General features: G+C 41.0%; 1 protein-coding gene across 5 annotated transcripts in view; it reads left to right on the top strand.

Moving 5' to 3' along the window:
- CDK8 (cyclin dependent kinase 8) overlaps nucleotides 1-13,896 on the top strand; it is a 65,961-nt gene that overhangs the window by 17,791 nt on the left and 34,274 nt on the right. For all 5 annotated transcript variants that reach the window (XR_011902601.1, XR_011902600.1, XM_072326437.1 and 2 more), the window contains exons 3-4: nucleotides 7,540-7,650; nucleotides 9,172-9,312. Coding sequence is in view for 2 of the 5 variants with exons in the window: in XM_072326437.1 (XP_072182538.1) it covers nucleotides 7,540-7,650; nucleotides 9,172-9,312 (252 nt within the window). In the remaining 3 variants the exon portion in view is untranslated. The remainder of the gene's footprint in view (nucleotides 1-7,539; nucleotides 7,651-9,171; nucleotides 9,313-13,896) is intronic.

The following is a 13,896-nucleotide window of genomic DNA, read 5'->3' as shown; positions in this document are numbered from 1 at the left end:
GAGGTTGGGTTATACCCACGAGTATTAGTCTCATCTTTTCCTAGCTTATTCAGGTTTTTCTTTTCTGTGTTGCTAGAAGAACATGAGTAACATGTTCTAGTTTCTGTGCAAGCTTATCACAAACCATAAGTGAGACTAGATAAGTAAATGCAGTAAGTAGACGTTTCTAGTTGATTATCAATGCTCTTTTGTTGGGATGGTGTTGTATTTATTAAATTGTTTTAACTGAAGTTGATTAATGAAAGGAAATGCCCATAACCTGCATGGGTGAGGAAGGCAGCTGCTTATTTTTGGTCCGTACTTTTTAAGGGTATGGAACCTGTAGATCTGCCTCAGTTTTGTTTTTGCTTCAGCTGGGTACCAGACTTGAAGTTGAATCTGTTATTTCAAACAAAATAGTTCTTGAGCTGAGTGAGATGAAAAAGAAAATGAGCTGAAAGAATATTCTTCAAGAGAAGGTATTTTAACCGGTTTTTGGAAGCTGACCCTTTCTGTCACATTAGATATCCATGTGGAAATGAAGGAGCTGAAAACAGGGTCTTAAATTCTGAGTATTCCAACAGTTAAAGCAGATAATGTTCTAAATATTGTGGCTTTCTCGGAGTGAATGCATTTGGAAAACGTCAGTTACCATTTCAGATGATTGGGGAAAACATTTTGTTTGTGTTTTTGAAGTGATTTCCATGAAGAGTTAAAGGAGTTAGTTCTACTTGAGCTTGGCAGGAAAGCTTGGCTCCTTATTGGAGAAGTGTCTTCTGGCACTGGAATGATACTTATGTAATTTGTATCAGTTACAGGAGAATTGCTAACTTGGCTGACAGTCAGGAGGGATTTGGCCTCTTTGCATGACTTGAGGGCTGCTGTTGAGCATCAGGGTCTTCCGTAGTGATAAAACATGAGCAGAAAGCAGGGAGGCTTCCTGGCCTGAACTGCTGTACCTGCAGCACACTCTGTTAGAAGAGAACAGCAGTACCATGTGACACTGACATGGGAGAGTGTTAGAGAAGGGAAAGGGGGAATGCTCTGAAGGCACCAAAATCATAGTGGAAGTGGGCACCAAGGCCAAAGGGTGGAATGAAGCCCAAAAGCTATTATGGTGATAGAAAGCTGGAGTAAGCTAAAGCAGTATTTCTTGAGCACCTGTTGGCTCTGTTTTGTTTTCCATCTGGGTTTCAGCATGCTGATGTGATTGGATTTTCCTGCAGATGATTTAATAGTTCATCATGGAATGTAGTGTTTGTTAGTTTACCTGTTTTTTCTTACTATCCTGAAAAAAAGGAGCTTCATATGCACAAGGATCAAATCAAAGATAATACCGAGATTGTTTATATTATGTAGTTGTAATACAAATATATATATATGTGTGTGTATATGTATATATATATAGGGAAAGAGAGTGAGTTAATCAGAAGTGTTGTGTCATAAGATGGAATCTGTATATCTAATGAATAAACTTATTATTTGTCATATTTAAGATTCTATTCTGAATGGTAGGCTAGCAGTGTGTTCTAGACTGTTCCAATGCATGGGTGGGTGAGGAGGGAGCCCACCTGCCTGTCATGATCTTGGCTGAATTGATTTCAGTGGAGGTGGCAGGTTCCTCAGTTCATGCGTGGCTGTTGTGTTCCTTCCACATTAGCAGTGAAAGCAGTCTCCCACAAAAGCAAATATAGAAATCGTTTTGGTGAGCACAGTTCTTGTTTTAGAAGACAAGTAAAGGTTTTCTTTGCAGCCTTTCTGTATAAGAGGCTGGAAAACAGCTTTGATTTGACTCCCTTCTAATGACTCTTAGGTGCTGTAATTTAATAGTATGAAATGTATACAAGCAATATGATTGAGAGATCTTCTATAAAGGGGAGGGCAGTAATAGCTTTAGTTCTGCGAAAGTGGAATAAAATACCAATTAAATGTTAAAAGTGGACTCCTTAGGAGTAAACATTTCCTATGAACAGCAGAATCTGCTGAGCTTCATGACAGGTGCCCACATCATTGGGATTCTTCATCTACTTCCTTACTTCTAACAGACCCTGAACATCTCAGTGACTACTTATAGTTTGAATGTGCTTGGACAAATATTGTATGTGTGATTGTGAAAGATTCAGTTATTTTGGAAACCACAAAGGTTAAATCAGCAGTGTGTCTTTTTTTTCCTCTTTGTGCTATTAGGAATGTTGGTTCTCTTGCTATTTCTTGAACAGTGTTTATGAAAACAAGGGCAAGCCCAGATGGGACAGACATAAGGTTATGGCACTGAAGTCAAACAAGATGTATCATCATCTTCATCAGCTGCAGATTTGTATTTCTTTGAATGTGAGCCAGGTTTTCCCTTTCCCATCTAAGGGAAATCTTTCTGACTGGAAACAATCTCGAATCATTGTTTTAATTGCAGGTGAAAAGGACAGTCATTTGCTGAGAGGCAGGTGGACAATTTTTGTCTACTTTCTCAGTGTTCTGTAGAACTAAAGCAGGGTCTCAGAGTCCCTAGGACCAGAAGCAATATGCTGGTTGCGTACTCCATTTCTTGCAGCCTGTTTTTTTCTTCACTGATCTCTGTCAGCTGCTGAACACGAGGCAAGTCATTTGGTGGGAAAGGCACATGCCATTTGTGCTGGAGTGGCCCTGGTTCATGGGGGTGAGGTTGCTGAAAATGCTGCTTGCAGCCCACATGATGCATGATCTCTTCTATCCTGCGGACAGTGTCTGCATTTACTGCTCTGTTATCTCTGTCCTGGAGCATTTCAGCCTTTCCAAGACAGTGATTCAGGGATCATCTGTCATCACTGCAGCAATCATTTCCTCATTCTGATGGTTTCGCTGATGTGCATTAGCCATCCTATTCACTGAGATGCTCGTGGCTGTCTTGCTTTGACCAAATGCATCAGCTTTTAAGGCAGGCTGTAAGAATATGTGGTTAACAGCTATTCAGCATAAAGAGCAAGGATAAAAAGCCAGCGGGAATGATAAAACTGAGAACACAGATGCATGAATCATAAACAGTGTGTATCAATGGCAGTAACAAAAGCCAGAATTCTTAAAGCACTGATGATGATGGGCCACAGAAGGAATCTCTTAGGCTTATCCTTGACTAGAATCAGTGAGGGCATTGTAACTGATAAGCAAGTAGATGGCTACAGATATTACAGGAGAATGCAGAGTTGTTTTTTAGTATTTGGAAGGGATGGTGAGGCTGTGGGATTGTCAAAGGGAAGGGTTGAGATCAAGGTGGGTTTGGGAGAAATAAGCACGTGGAAATGGAAGGGGGTGTCCCCCAGGGGTCTGTGCTGGGTCCAGTCTTGTTCAACATCTTCATCAACGACCTTGATGAGGGGATAGTGATCACCCTCAGCAAGTTTGCTGATGACACGAAGCTGGGAGGATTGGCTGACACGCCTGAAGGCTGTGCGGCCATTCAGAGAGACCTGGACAGGCTGGAGAGCTGGGCAGTAAGAAACCGGATGAGGTTTAACATAAGCAAGTGTAGAGTCTTGCATCTAGGTAGAAATAATTGCATACACCAGTACAGGTTGGGGGAAGACCTGCTGGAGAGGAGCTCTGCTGAGAGGGACCTGGGTGTCCTGGTGGATGACAGGTTGGCCATGAGCCAGCAGTGTGCCCTTGTAGCCAAAAAGGCCAATGGCATTCTGGGGTGCATTAAAAAGAGCGTAGCCAGCAGGTCAAGGGAGGTGATCCTCCCCCTCTACTCTGCCCTGGTGAGGCCTCATCTGGAATACTGTGTCCAGTTCTGGGCTCCCCAGTACAAAAAAGACAGGGATCTCTTGGAAAGAGTCCAGCGGAGGGCCACAAAGATGGTGAAGGGCCTGGAGCATCTCCCCTATGAGGAGGGACTTAGGGAACTGGGTCTGTTTAGCCTTGAGAAAAGAAGGCTGAGAGGGGACTTGATCCAGGTTTATAAATACCTGAGGTGTGGGAGCTATAGTGGCGAGGCTGGTCTCTTTTCAGTAGTGCGTGGGGACAGGACTAGGGGCAATGGGCTGAAACTTCAGCATAGGAAGTTCCGCACGAATGTGCGCAAGAACTTCTTTACGGTGAGGGTGACGGAGCACTGGAACAGGCTGCCCAGGGAGGTGGTGGAGTCTCCTTCTCTGGAGATATTCAAGACCCGCCTGGACGCCTACCTGTGCGACGTGGTGTAGGGAGCCTGCTTTGGCAGGGGGGTTGGACTCGATGATCTCTAGAGGTCCCTTCCAACCCCTATAATTCTGTGATTCTGTGATATGTGAGCAGGTTGATGGGCACTGGCTCCTTGCTTCTGTGTGGCTGTGTTGCTCAGCGAGGTGGTGAAGTTGTGGTCAAGTTCTGTGTCTAAGTGTGTGTGCCTTGCAAAGGAGTTGCCTTTGTTATCAGTGATTGGTCATGTCTGTACTAAGTATGTTTACATGCACAGGTCTATATATGTGTACATTTTGAAAATATACCCTTTGTTACTTACACCTTGCCTCTGGCTGAATTTGGAAGTGAAAAAGCAGCAGCTTGGCACATACAGATCAGGAGGAATGTTATGAATTTAATAATCAGTATTGGCTATTTCTGGCATGAACAAAGGAGGATTATGTCTATATTGCTTGGGTATGCAGACAGGGCACTGCTCTGCTGGGTTACTGGAGGTTTCTCATCTCTTTGTTGTGTCCTGGACCAGCTTTGATGATAGATTCTCTTTGTGTTCTTTAAGATGGATCACATTTGATGTGAAGAGGATGGGTTTTTAGAGCTGATGATTTTTGTTGCATGGAGAACAAGGAGTTGGATGGACTGAAAATGGAACAGAAGGTGAAGTGAAGGGTATTGTTACTTTCTGGAGCCCCGACTGTTGTATTCCTCTTGTATCCAGGAGTTGTATGGGTGTGAAGAGTTGGATTGCTGGTACAGGAGTCATCAGACCATAGGAGATATGGTTAGATTTTGGTCTGGGACATACAATTATGCACTGTCATGAAATATTCTGGTTACAGTCAGTATATCAAAATGTTTGGCATAAATTGGAGCTACCACCTTGAATTTATACTGAATGAATAAAAAATTCTTCTGACTGTAAGGACTGGAATAATGCATTCTTGAACCTTATGACCTCATTCCCTTCCAAGATGCTGACTCCTGCCTTTGGTCTTCAATGCTGCAGTGGGTCTGGATGAGATGGAGTTTATTATCCTCATAGCAGCACATGTGGTGGTGTGTTTTAGATCTGTGACTAAAATAGCGTTGATAACACACCAGTGTATTGACTTTTTCTTACTTTGCCCCCACAGTGAGAAAGCTGAGGGTGGTCAAGAAGCTGGGAGGGGTTTGCAGCAAGGATAGCTGAGCTGGATTGACCACAGGGATAGTCTATGCCTTATGACACCATTTTTGGCATTAAAAATTGAGGGAAAATGGATCTGGGGGAGGCAGAATGGATTGCTGGGAGGCAGTCTGCATCAGTCTGCTTATGGGAGGTGACAAGTCATTGCTGTTGGATTACATTCTTCTCCCCATTTCTTCACTTACTAAACTGTCTTTATCTTGACTCAGAAGTATTCTGACCTGTGCTCTTGCTCTTCCTTCTCGGGGGCTTAGCAGCTGGCTGGGCTCAACCCACCACCAGTGACCCCCACCTGTAACAGGCAAAATAAATAGGGGAAAAAAGCAATTTTGTGGTGTTCTCCCCCCTGCCTTAATCCTTACGCTATGTAGGAATTATAGACATTTACAGAATTCCACACTTGTTTCCACACTGCCTTAATATTCCTCTATGTAATGCTTTTAAATATCTTAAGAAGGTTAGTGTACTGTAACCGTGCAGCTGTCCTATGTACGAAGCATTGGCAGTAAGGTTCAACATCTGCTGCCACACTAACAACATCCACCTCTGATGTCAAAAGCCAGTATCATAAAATAGGAGGCATTACTTTTGGGACAGCCCTCCTACTTTCTTAGTAGCAGCTAAAATGTTAACATATACATGTTAACATTTAGCCTTGAGAAAAGAAGGCTGAGAGGGGACTTGATCCAGGTTTATAAATACCTGAGGTGTGGGAGCTATAGTGGCGAGGCTGGTCTCTTTTCAGTAGTGCGTGGGGACAGGGCTAGGGGCAATGGGCTGAAACTCCAGCATAGGAAGTTCCGCACGAATGTGCTCAAGAACTTCTTTACGGTGAGGGTGACGGAGCACTGGAACAGGCTGCCCAGGGAGGTGGTGGAGTCTCCTTCTCTGGAGATATTCAAGACCCGCCTGGACGCCTACCTGTGTGACGTGGTGTAAGGAGCCTGCTTTGGCAGGGGGGTTGGACTCGATGATCTCTAGAGGTCCCTTCCAACCCCTACAATTCTGTGATTCTGTGATATGAGACTGAAATATCAGTGGAAAGGAACTAATTCTCTTGTTCCCTCTGTTATCTAATCAATCAAAATTCTCCTAGTAGATTCAGTCTCAGACATAAAGTACCATTTTTTTCTTTTATACTCAAGGACTTGTTTGAATTGCCCTTGGCTTTAAGAAAAAAGAAGCTAGCCACTCTTTATTTAAAATGTCATAATTTCCAGCAGACTTCACTGTTCCATTCACCATCTGTGAGCTGGCAGAGTTCTTACAACCTTGTGTATCTGTGCTTGAGAATAGTTTGCTCAGGGACATGTAAGAAGTTTTTTTGTTTCGCTAATTGTGTGAGTACAGTGAAGTGTAACGTGAGTGGTGCTGTCTGTTATGTTTTCCTTTTGGACATGATTAGGCTTGTAGTTTCTAAAGGCAGCTGAGCTGATTTGATGGCCCGCTGCTGCTGAAAGTCCTTGCTCCAAGCTGTGTTCCGTCCCTTTGCTGCTGCTGGGTCTGCTGTTAGTGCCACGAGTCACTGCAGCTCCATAACTCAGCAGAAAATTGCCACCTTTGTGTGTCTGGGCCAGTTTTTTTTCTGGAGTGGTGAACTGTTTGATGGATGGTTTCTGTGAATATCGTAGCCGGCGTACGTTGTGGGAGGGAGATGGGCGGCGTTCTTTTGGTGGAGCTGACCTTCTACATCAGCTGGCTCCATCCTGTGAACCATAGCTTCATTTAGCTGACTGCATTGACAGGAGCTCCGTGAGTCATGAGCTTCTGCCTGGAATGACTGCAACCAAAATGCAGGGTTTCCAAGATAATTTGGAATCAGGAGAAAATTGGATACCCCAAATGGCTGTATCAAAGATTAGAGCCTGTGGGAAATGGCAGCTGCCACAGCTGGCTGTTCAGCAAGCATTGTGATCCTGGATAATAGTGAGATTTACTGAGATTTAAAGGAAATGAATAGGAAGTGTTTTCTCTGAGGGGGGTTATGAACTGCGTGTTTGGCTTTGGTTTCGAACTAGCGACTGATTCTGTCATTAAAAAAAAAAAGAAAGAAAGGAAAAAAAGGGGGGAAAGTGCTATTTTCTTAGCGTTTTTATCTTTTTTGTTGTATGTATAGCAAATAATAGCAAATGCTATTGCTATTATTACTATTCCTTTTTTTTAGCCCTTCCACAGCTCTGGATGTGTGGATATAACTGTTATGGCCTTTGTTTCTTTTGCAGTTGCTACGGGAGCTCAAGCATCCAAATGTCATTTCTCTGCAAAAGGTGTTTCTTTCTCACGCTGACAGGAAAGTGTGGCTTCTCTTTGACTACGCTGAGCATGACCTCTGGGTAAGGTGAATTACTTGTAGATGACAGTCAGTTTTATTTGCAGGAAGGGGACAAGGTCAGGGAAGAGGCATTGGTTTAAAAACAGTATAGCCTCTTACTGTCAGTGTTTGTTGGGAACTTTTTCAGCACTAAAGGAAAAGCAACAGAAAATGTTGGGCAACCACACAGTGCAGTTAGCCTGTGAGCTCTTTAAGAAGATAGAAATCTGCATTCAGTCCTCAGGAGCTAAAAATCTATTTAAGTGCAGATATAATCCTTTGCCACAGCTAAAATGATGTGGGTGGGAAAATGTAATTGATTATACAGGTGAATTGCCTTGGAAAAATAATAAACATTGAGCAAATAGGGTAGCGTGGAGTTTTGCCTACCCTGCATGTCATCTATGAATAAAAGATGTCAAAGTAACAGCAGCGCACAAAATGGGGGCATCATTCATACGTTACAGTAGAAAGTGCTTTTTACTCAATCATATTGTGAAATTTCATGTGTGTGCTGAGCACAGCTAGTGCAGCGGTTTGCTACAGTGAGACTGGGGAAAGGACACGGTGTATAAAAGGAGGAACTACCCTGGGGGATTGAGTTGTCAGGTACCCAGGGGACATCTGGAACACGGAACTTGAGGAACATAGAGAGGAGAGAGGACCTTCCTCCTCACAGTAGGAAGAACACATGGCAGCAGTTTGAAGCCAAGTTTTGGTTGGGTGAGGATGGGGCTAGGTCTGTCCTGATTATCACATGAGCGTAAACCATCAAAGAAAGAGTTTATTCTAGAAATTATCCCTCTCTCAAAAGGACAGAAACAAGATAATGGTTACCAAGACTATTTCACCTTATGCTGTGGTACAAAGCCATTACTGTTAGCAGCACCTGGGATTTGAATGTTAGGACGACTTAGGTTTTTGGACTCTTTCATGTTGCTAGACATCGTTGCCTGTGTATGCAGACAATTGTGGAAGGTTTTTCTGTGTAGCCTGGTGACGGATGTTAAGATAGAGAAACCTGCAGCTTTGCTCAGTCAGCAATGACTCTTTTGTGTGTTGTTTTTTAAGTGTGGACTGAGCTCAGATTATTTCTTTGTTTAATTGAAAAGTTAGAAGCTCCTTATATAGTTTCAAAGAACCCCTAGTTTCTGGCATTAAATCTCGAATGTTAGTGTCGCGACCATAAGAGAAAACTTAAAGTAAAATGATACAGGAGTTAAGTAATTTCCTTCTGTGCCATGATATACAGAGATAGCAGCCTCAAATAAAGATATTCTCCAGTAACTCCAGACCTACAAAGGATCAATGCAAGGCAATTTGCATTGATGATTTCATTTTTGAGAGATGGCGTTAATCTTATTTCATACAGAAGTCATTTCCTAGTCTATAAGGATTCGTGTTGTCAGTTTGGAAAATGAATGATGAAAGCTAGCAAAGAACTGTCATATATGGAAGGAATTGCTGACGATATTTGTCTGTAATGCTGCAATTAAAAAAGAAACAACTTTTTTTTTAATTTTTATTTCTCTCCTCTTTACAGCATATAATCAAGTTTCACAGGGCTTCTAAAGCAAACAAGAAACCAGTTCAGTTACCTCGGGGAATGGTGAAGTCACTGTTATATCAGATCCTAGATGGTATTCACTACCTGCATGCTAACTGGGTGTTGCACAGGGATTTGGTAAGTTGATCCGCAGTGGGTTTAGCACTGGGATGACTGAGGGCAAGGATTTTGTATTCTTATTTTTTTGGAAATCCTGGGGGAACAAACGTCTGTGCTAAGGGCAAGTTGCCCTTAATTAAAGATCAAATGAAATGAATATTTTTATACAGCAGTCAGCCAGCCCTCTGTGCAAATTTTCAAAGCCTGCTGTGTTGTAATAAGCTTATGGAAGTGAAGCGTATCAGACGGCTGGTTTACTTTTTTGATTTCTTAAATAAATGATTTTTGAGTGTCCATTTAAATAACAGGCATGTTAAAATATGCCTCTGGTGGTGTGACTGCAGGCCTGAGAAACAACTAATAGTGCATGCGGGTAGGTGTGAGAGAAGATGGTTGACTATAAGAGCTGCTAAAATGAAGATTAAACAAAAAAGCTGCCTTCCTAACACTGTCAGTTTTACTTAAGTTAATGGCATTTGAGAGTTACCTTCTTAGAGTATTTATATCAGAAATATAGCCATACTAACTTCTGAAGACTTCATGTTTATTCTAACTGCAATGTGAGGAAAGCATTTGAACCTGAACTAGTATTTCTTAACCAACAGATTCTATTAAATGTTTCAAATGAGTAAATCTTGCCAATTCTTAAATATTTGCTTCTAAAATATGCCTGCAGTTTTGTTCTTGGCATATGACAGTGTTCTATAATTTTAAAGCCTGGTTGTTTTCCTGACCCAGTATTCCATGCCTCTTATCTTTAATAGCCTTCCTCAATATAATACAAAACTGTATGTGAGACTTCTAGTTACTGAAATTTCATTAACACGTGAGATCTTAATGAGTTTCACCTGTCATTCCCATGGGTAGATATTACCAGTGCTATTCTATACTTCGTTCCTTCCATATTGCTTCTCAGGAATCACTAGAATCTCTTTTTGTCTATGAAATAGCTTCAGTAGTGTTCCTTGAAATATGGTCAATGACTAAATATTTGTCTCCTGTTTTCATGCTTAGTAAATGCTTCTATAGTGTGCTGGTCTCTTTAAACTGATGGTAAAACACCTGTATTTGAAAAAATAATAACGTTTCCAGAACTGAGGAACAAGGAAGCTTTGTTTTCTTACAACAGCGTTGCATGCATATTGTTCTTAATTTGATCCTGGTTTTAGAAATGGAACAAAAGGTTCAGCGATGAGGGGGGGGAAAAAAAACTTGTGATGGTTTAGTCACCACTCTATGAAATAGTGGAACAAAAAGTAATATAGGAATATATAGTATTTTACTGCACAGACATCTGGTTTGAAACCTAAGTGTCATGTCTTGCCCTTATTACCTGCCTGCAGCAGTACTCTTCAATATTTGAGGCATATGGAAAATAAATGACCTGTCATCAAGAATCTGAATTTTCTGGTGTTTTACTTTATAAGGCTTCAGAAAATTTATGAACTCAAGTATTAAAGTATTAATGTAATTGAGTGGAAAAAATAATGCATGTTGTTAACTGGATGGCTCAGGAGATTGGCAATTTATTACAGAGCCTTTCACATCTAGGTCCGTAGCTCAAGTATGGCTTGTTGGCAACAGGCAAAACAAGTACCATCTCATTTTCTGACCTATGTGAAATGAGATGGTGGTCTCAGTCCAGCAAGCAGCTTCTTTTCCAGCAAAAAACCACCATCACAACTGAGTATCTTCTGGTAGTCTAAGGAGAAGGCAAAAGCTTGAGGCGGAGACTGAAAAGTCGTTTCAATGGAATCTTGTCAAGCCACGTTGGTGAGGACCAAAGCTGTGCAGGGGCTGCATGTAGTGTCCTACCTAGGGAGACTGTTGGGTTCTGGGTTGTTGTTTACAAAATGTTCAGTTTGATGTGAATAGTAGGAAATGTGTGCAATATAGATAGCATTTATTCCATACAGCAGAAAAAGCAGAATTGTATGTCAGGTACTTTATTTGTATTTTCAGTTTCCTGGAAATAACTTGAGTAAGGGAAGGGGTTCTTCTTAATATTCTGTCTTAGCAAGACAGAGGCATATTGGTGCACAGTTAATGCTTGTAAGTTGAGACTTTTAATAGCATGCGCATTCCAATGCAAAGCAAAATCATCTAAGTTAATGCTTATTCTGAGATGTTTCTGTTCCAGGATAGCTGTAATATTAGCCTTCAGGAATGTTAGTCACCAATCTCACCTCTTGACAGGGTGACTGGATAGGTTGTCTTTTAAATGATGTGTCTATGTCAGAACACATACGCATACTGACAGAACTGACCAAGTAACGTGTGTATGCTCGTTTCACATGTTAGCTCTGAGTGGTGATGTTTGGGTGCGGTAGGGAGTTAGAGAGTATAATACTTCAGCAGAAACATCTGTTCTTTGCTACTTCTATCTTACAGGATAAGAATTTCTATTTTATTTTTTTTTTTTTTGAAGGTGAAGGTTAATTTCTTGAGAAATTGTCCTCTGAAGTGCAATTTTTTAGTGTTTTTAAGATGCATTATTGAAGTTAGCATTAGATAGATCAAGTCTCTAAGGTTTTTTGAGATCTGATTTTTGTGACCAGAAACAAAACCTAGCATAGAGCAATGTTCTTACTAGCATCCACAAAACGAACAGTGAAACTCAGTGATTATTGAAACCACATGAGCTTAGATTGTGAAATGTCTCCATAACAGAGGAACTGGAGAGACTTAATTCATGAAAGATTTGTATAAAGTGAGTATATTCTGTATGAAACAGTAACTGCAGGAAGACTTTCAATCTGTTCTTTTTAGTCCCTATTTGTTTTTTACAAAGCAAATGGATGCTTAAGTCTTCACTGTTTCTTCTTTTTTACTACTTATATGAAAGCCAGTCCACCATTTCTATCAGCAAGCAAGATGCTGATTATCCTTGAGTAGTACTGTGCCAAAGTAGTTAGTTTTTTCACGTCTTTGAAATGTACCATAAGATTTCTCAACAAGTAAGTGTCATTCCTTTCAAAATTTCATATTTGACTTGCATATTCTTCAGCTTTTTTTAATTTCATGACTGCAAGCAATTGAAAACAGATTGTTTATTCATACTCTGTAGCAGGAAGGAAATAAGAGCACTTCACATAATTACCACAAAGTGGATCAATTATAGTTTTAATATTTTGAATTTAGTTATCAAGCGTGCTTGAAACATACAGCATTTTGCTGACTACTTTTCCTTGTCTTTGTTCTACTTCATCTTATCCAACTATCAGACTTCTTCCTGTACTTCGGGAGCTTATTCTACACTAAAAATAAGCATAAGTAGAAAACTGGCCATAAATCTGTTTTCATCAATCTGCATCCTCAGCGACATAAGGAAAGAGAGGATGGTCTCTGCAGCTTGCTTGGGAAAACTTCAAGTACTGGGCTCAAAATAGAGGTCCCTTTGCATGTTACAGCAACTTTCATGCTAATGTTGGAAAATGCATTATGATTTAACGTTATTGCACGGTAGGCCTGCCCATAGGGTTGGGTCCGCTTTTGGCTAAGAGAGTGGACTTCTCCATTGGTTCTGTGTGGTGACATTAGGATTAAGCTGTGATTTAACTTGATTTTCACCAAAAATATTTAATGCATTCACTTGGTACTGCAATGCTGGAAGCAACAACAACAGCAACAAAATCTTATGGCTCTTCCTTAAAGTTCTGCAGCTGAGATGCTGTTAGGAGGCACTTTTTGTTGACAAACCTTTGGACTATGTTCCCTGCCCTGTTACTTTGTGCATGGTGTGACTATATGGATGGATTGCCACTAGGCAAGCCAGGTGTGGATCTAGGAAGTACAGTGTTGGATTTCTGCTTCCCATTACTGACCTCCTGTCTCTTGCCAAAGCACTGATAATCTCTGTCAGTCTTTGTCAATAACATTCATGTCCTGGTTAGTCTGGAATTGCATTATGATCTACATGACCGTATGCATACTAGTGATAGCACTTGATATTGCAAGATTTTTAATGTATTCCTAGCATGCAGCTCAGCTCAACTGCTGTTTTAGGATGAGCACTTCTTGGTAATGAGCTTTCAGGTGGGTAAAATGCAGTCCTGGTTGCAAGTTTGCTTTCTGAAACTGGGCTCCTCCCAGTAATGCCTACTGCCAGATTTGGGATCAGCAGGAATACAGAAGATATACTTTCAACAATAAGTGAGGAGAAGCCTCTGCCAAGGTGGTTTTTTGTAGGCCAACATCTTAGTCAGTTCCAGGCTCTAGTTATGAATCACTTAAGTGCCTTAGGCAAAGTAAAATGTATGGAACTTTTATTGTGCCAATTTACCATTTTCCACATTAGAGCTCTTGAATCAAAGGATGTTACCTTCGATTGGTATTCAGGCACTACTTCAGAAATGCAGGAATGCCCTTCAGTCCTGCTCTAGTGCTTACAAAACTAAGACCATTTGCACAAAGAGCCAATAGAAGCTATACCTGTTTTTAGAAAGTAGTTAATGTCTTTTAAAAGCAGCGTGGTTTTTCACTCTCTTCACACCTGCAACCAGGTAGTAGGCACTGCTTCCTAAATGGCATTTTATTGACTTACTGGTGATTTATTTTGAAAGGAAAAAAAAGTAATAATCACAACTTCAGTTGTTATCTGTT

This window comes from Excalfactoria chinensis, chromosome 1, assembly GCF_039878825.1.
Source record: "Excalfactoria chinensis isolate bCotChi1 chromosome 1, bCotChi1.hap2, whole genome shotgun sequence".
NCBI classification, from domain to species: Eukaryota; Metazoa; Chordata; class Aves; order Galliformes; family Phasianidae; genus Excalfactoria; species Excalfactoria chinensis.
The sequence above is the reverse complement of the archived record's forward strand: the minus strand, read 5'-3'. Positions and strand labels throughout refer to the sequence as shown.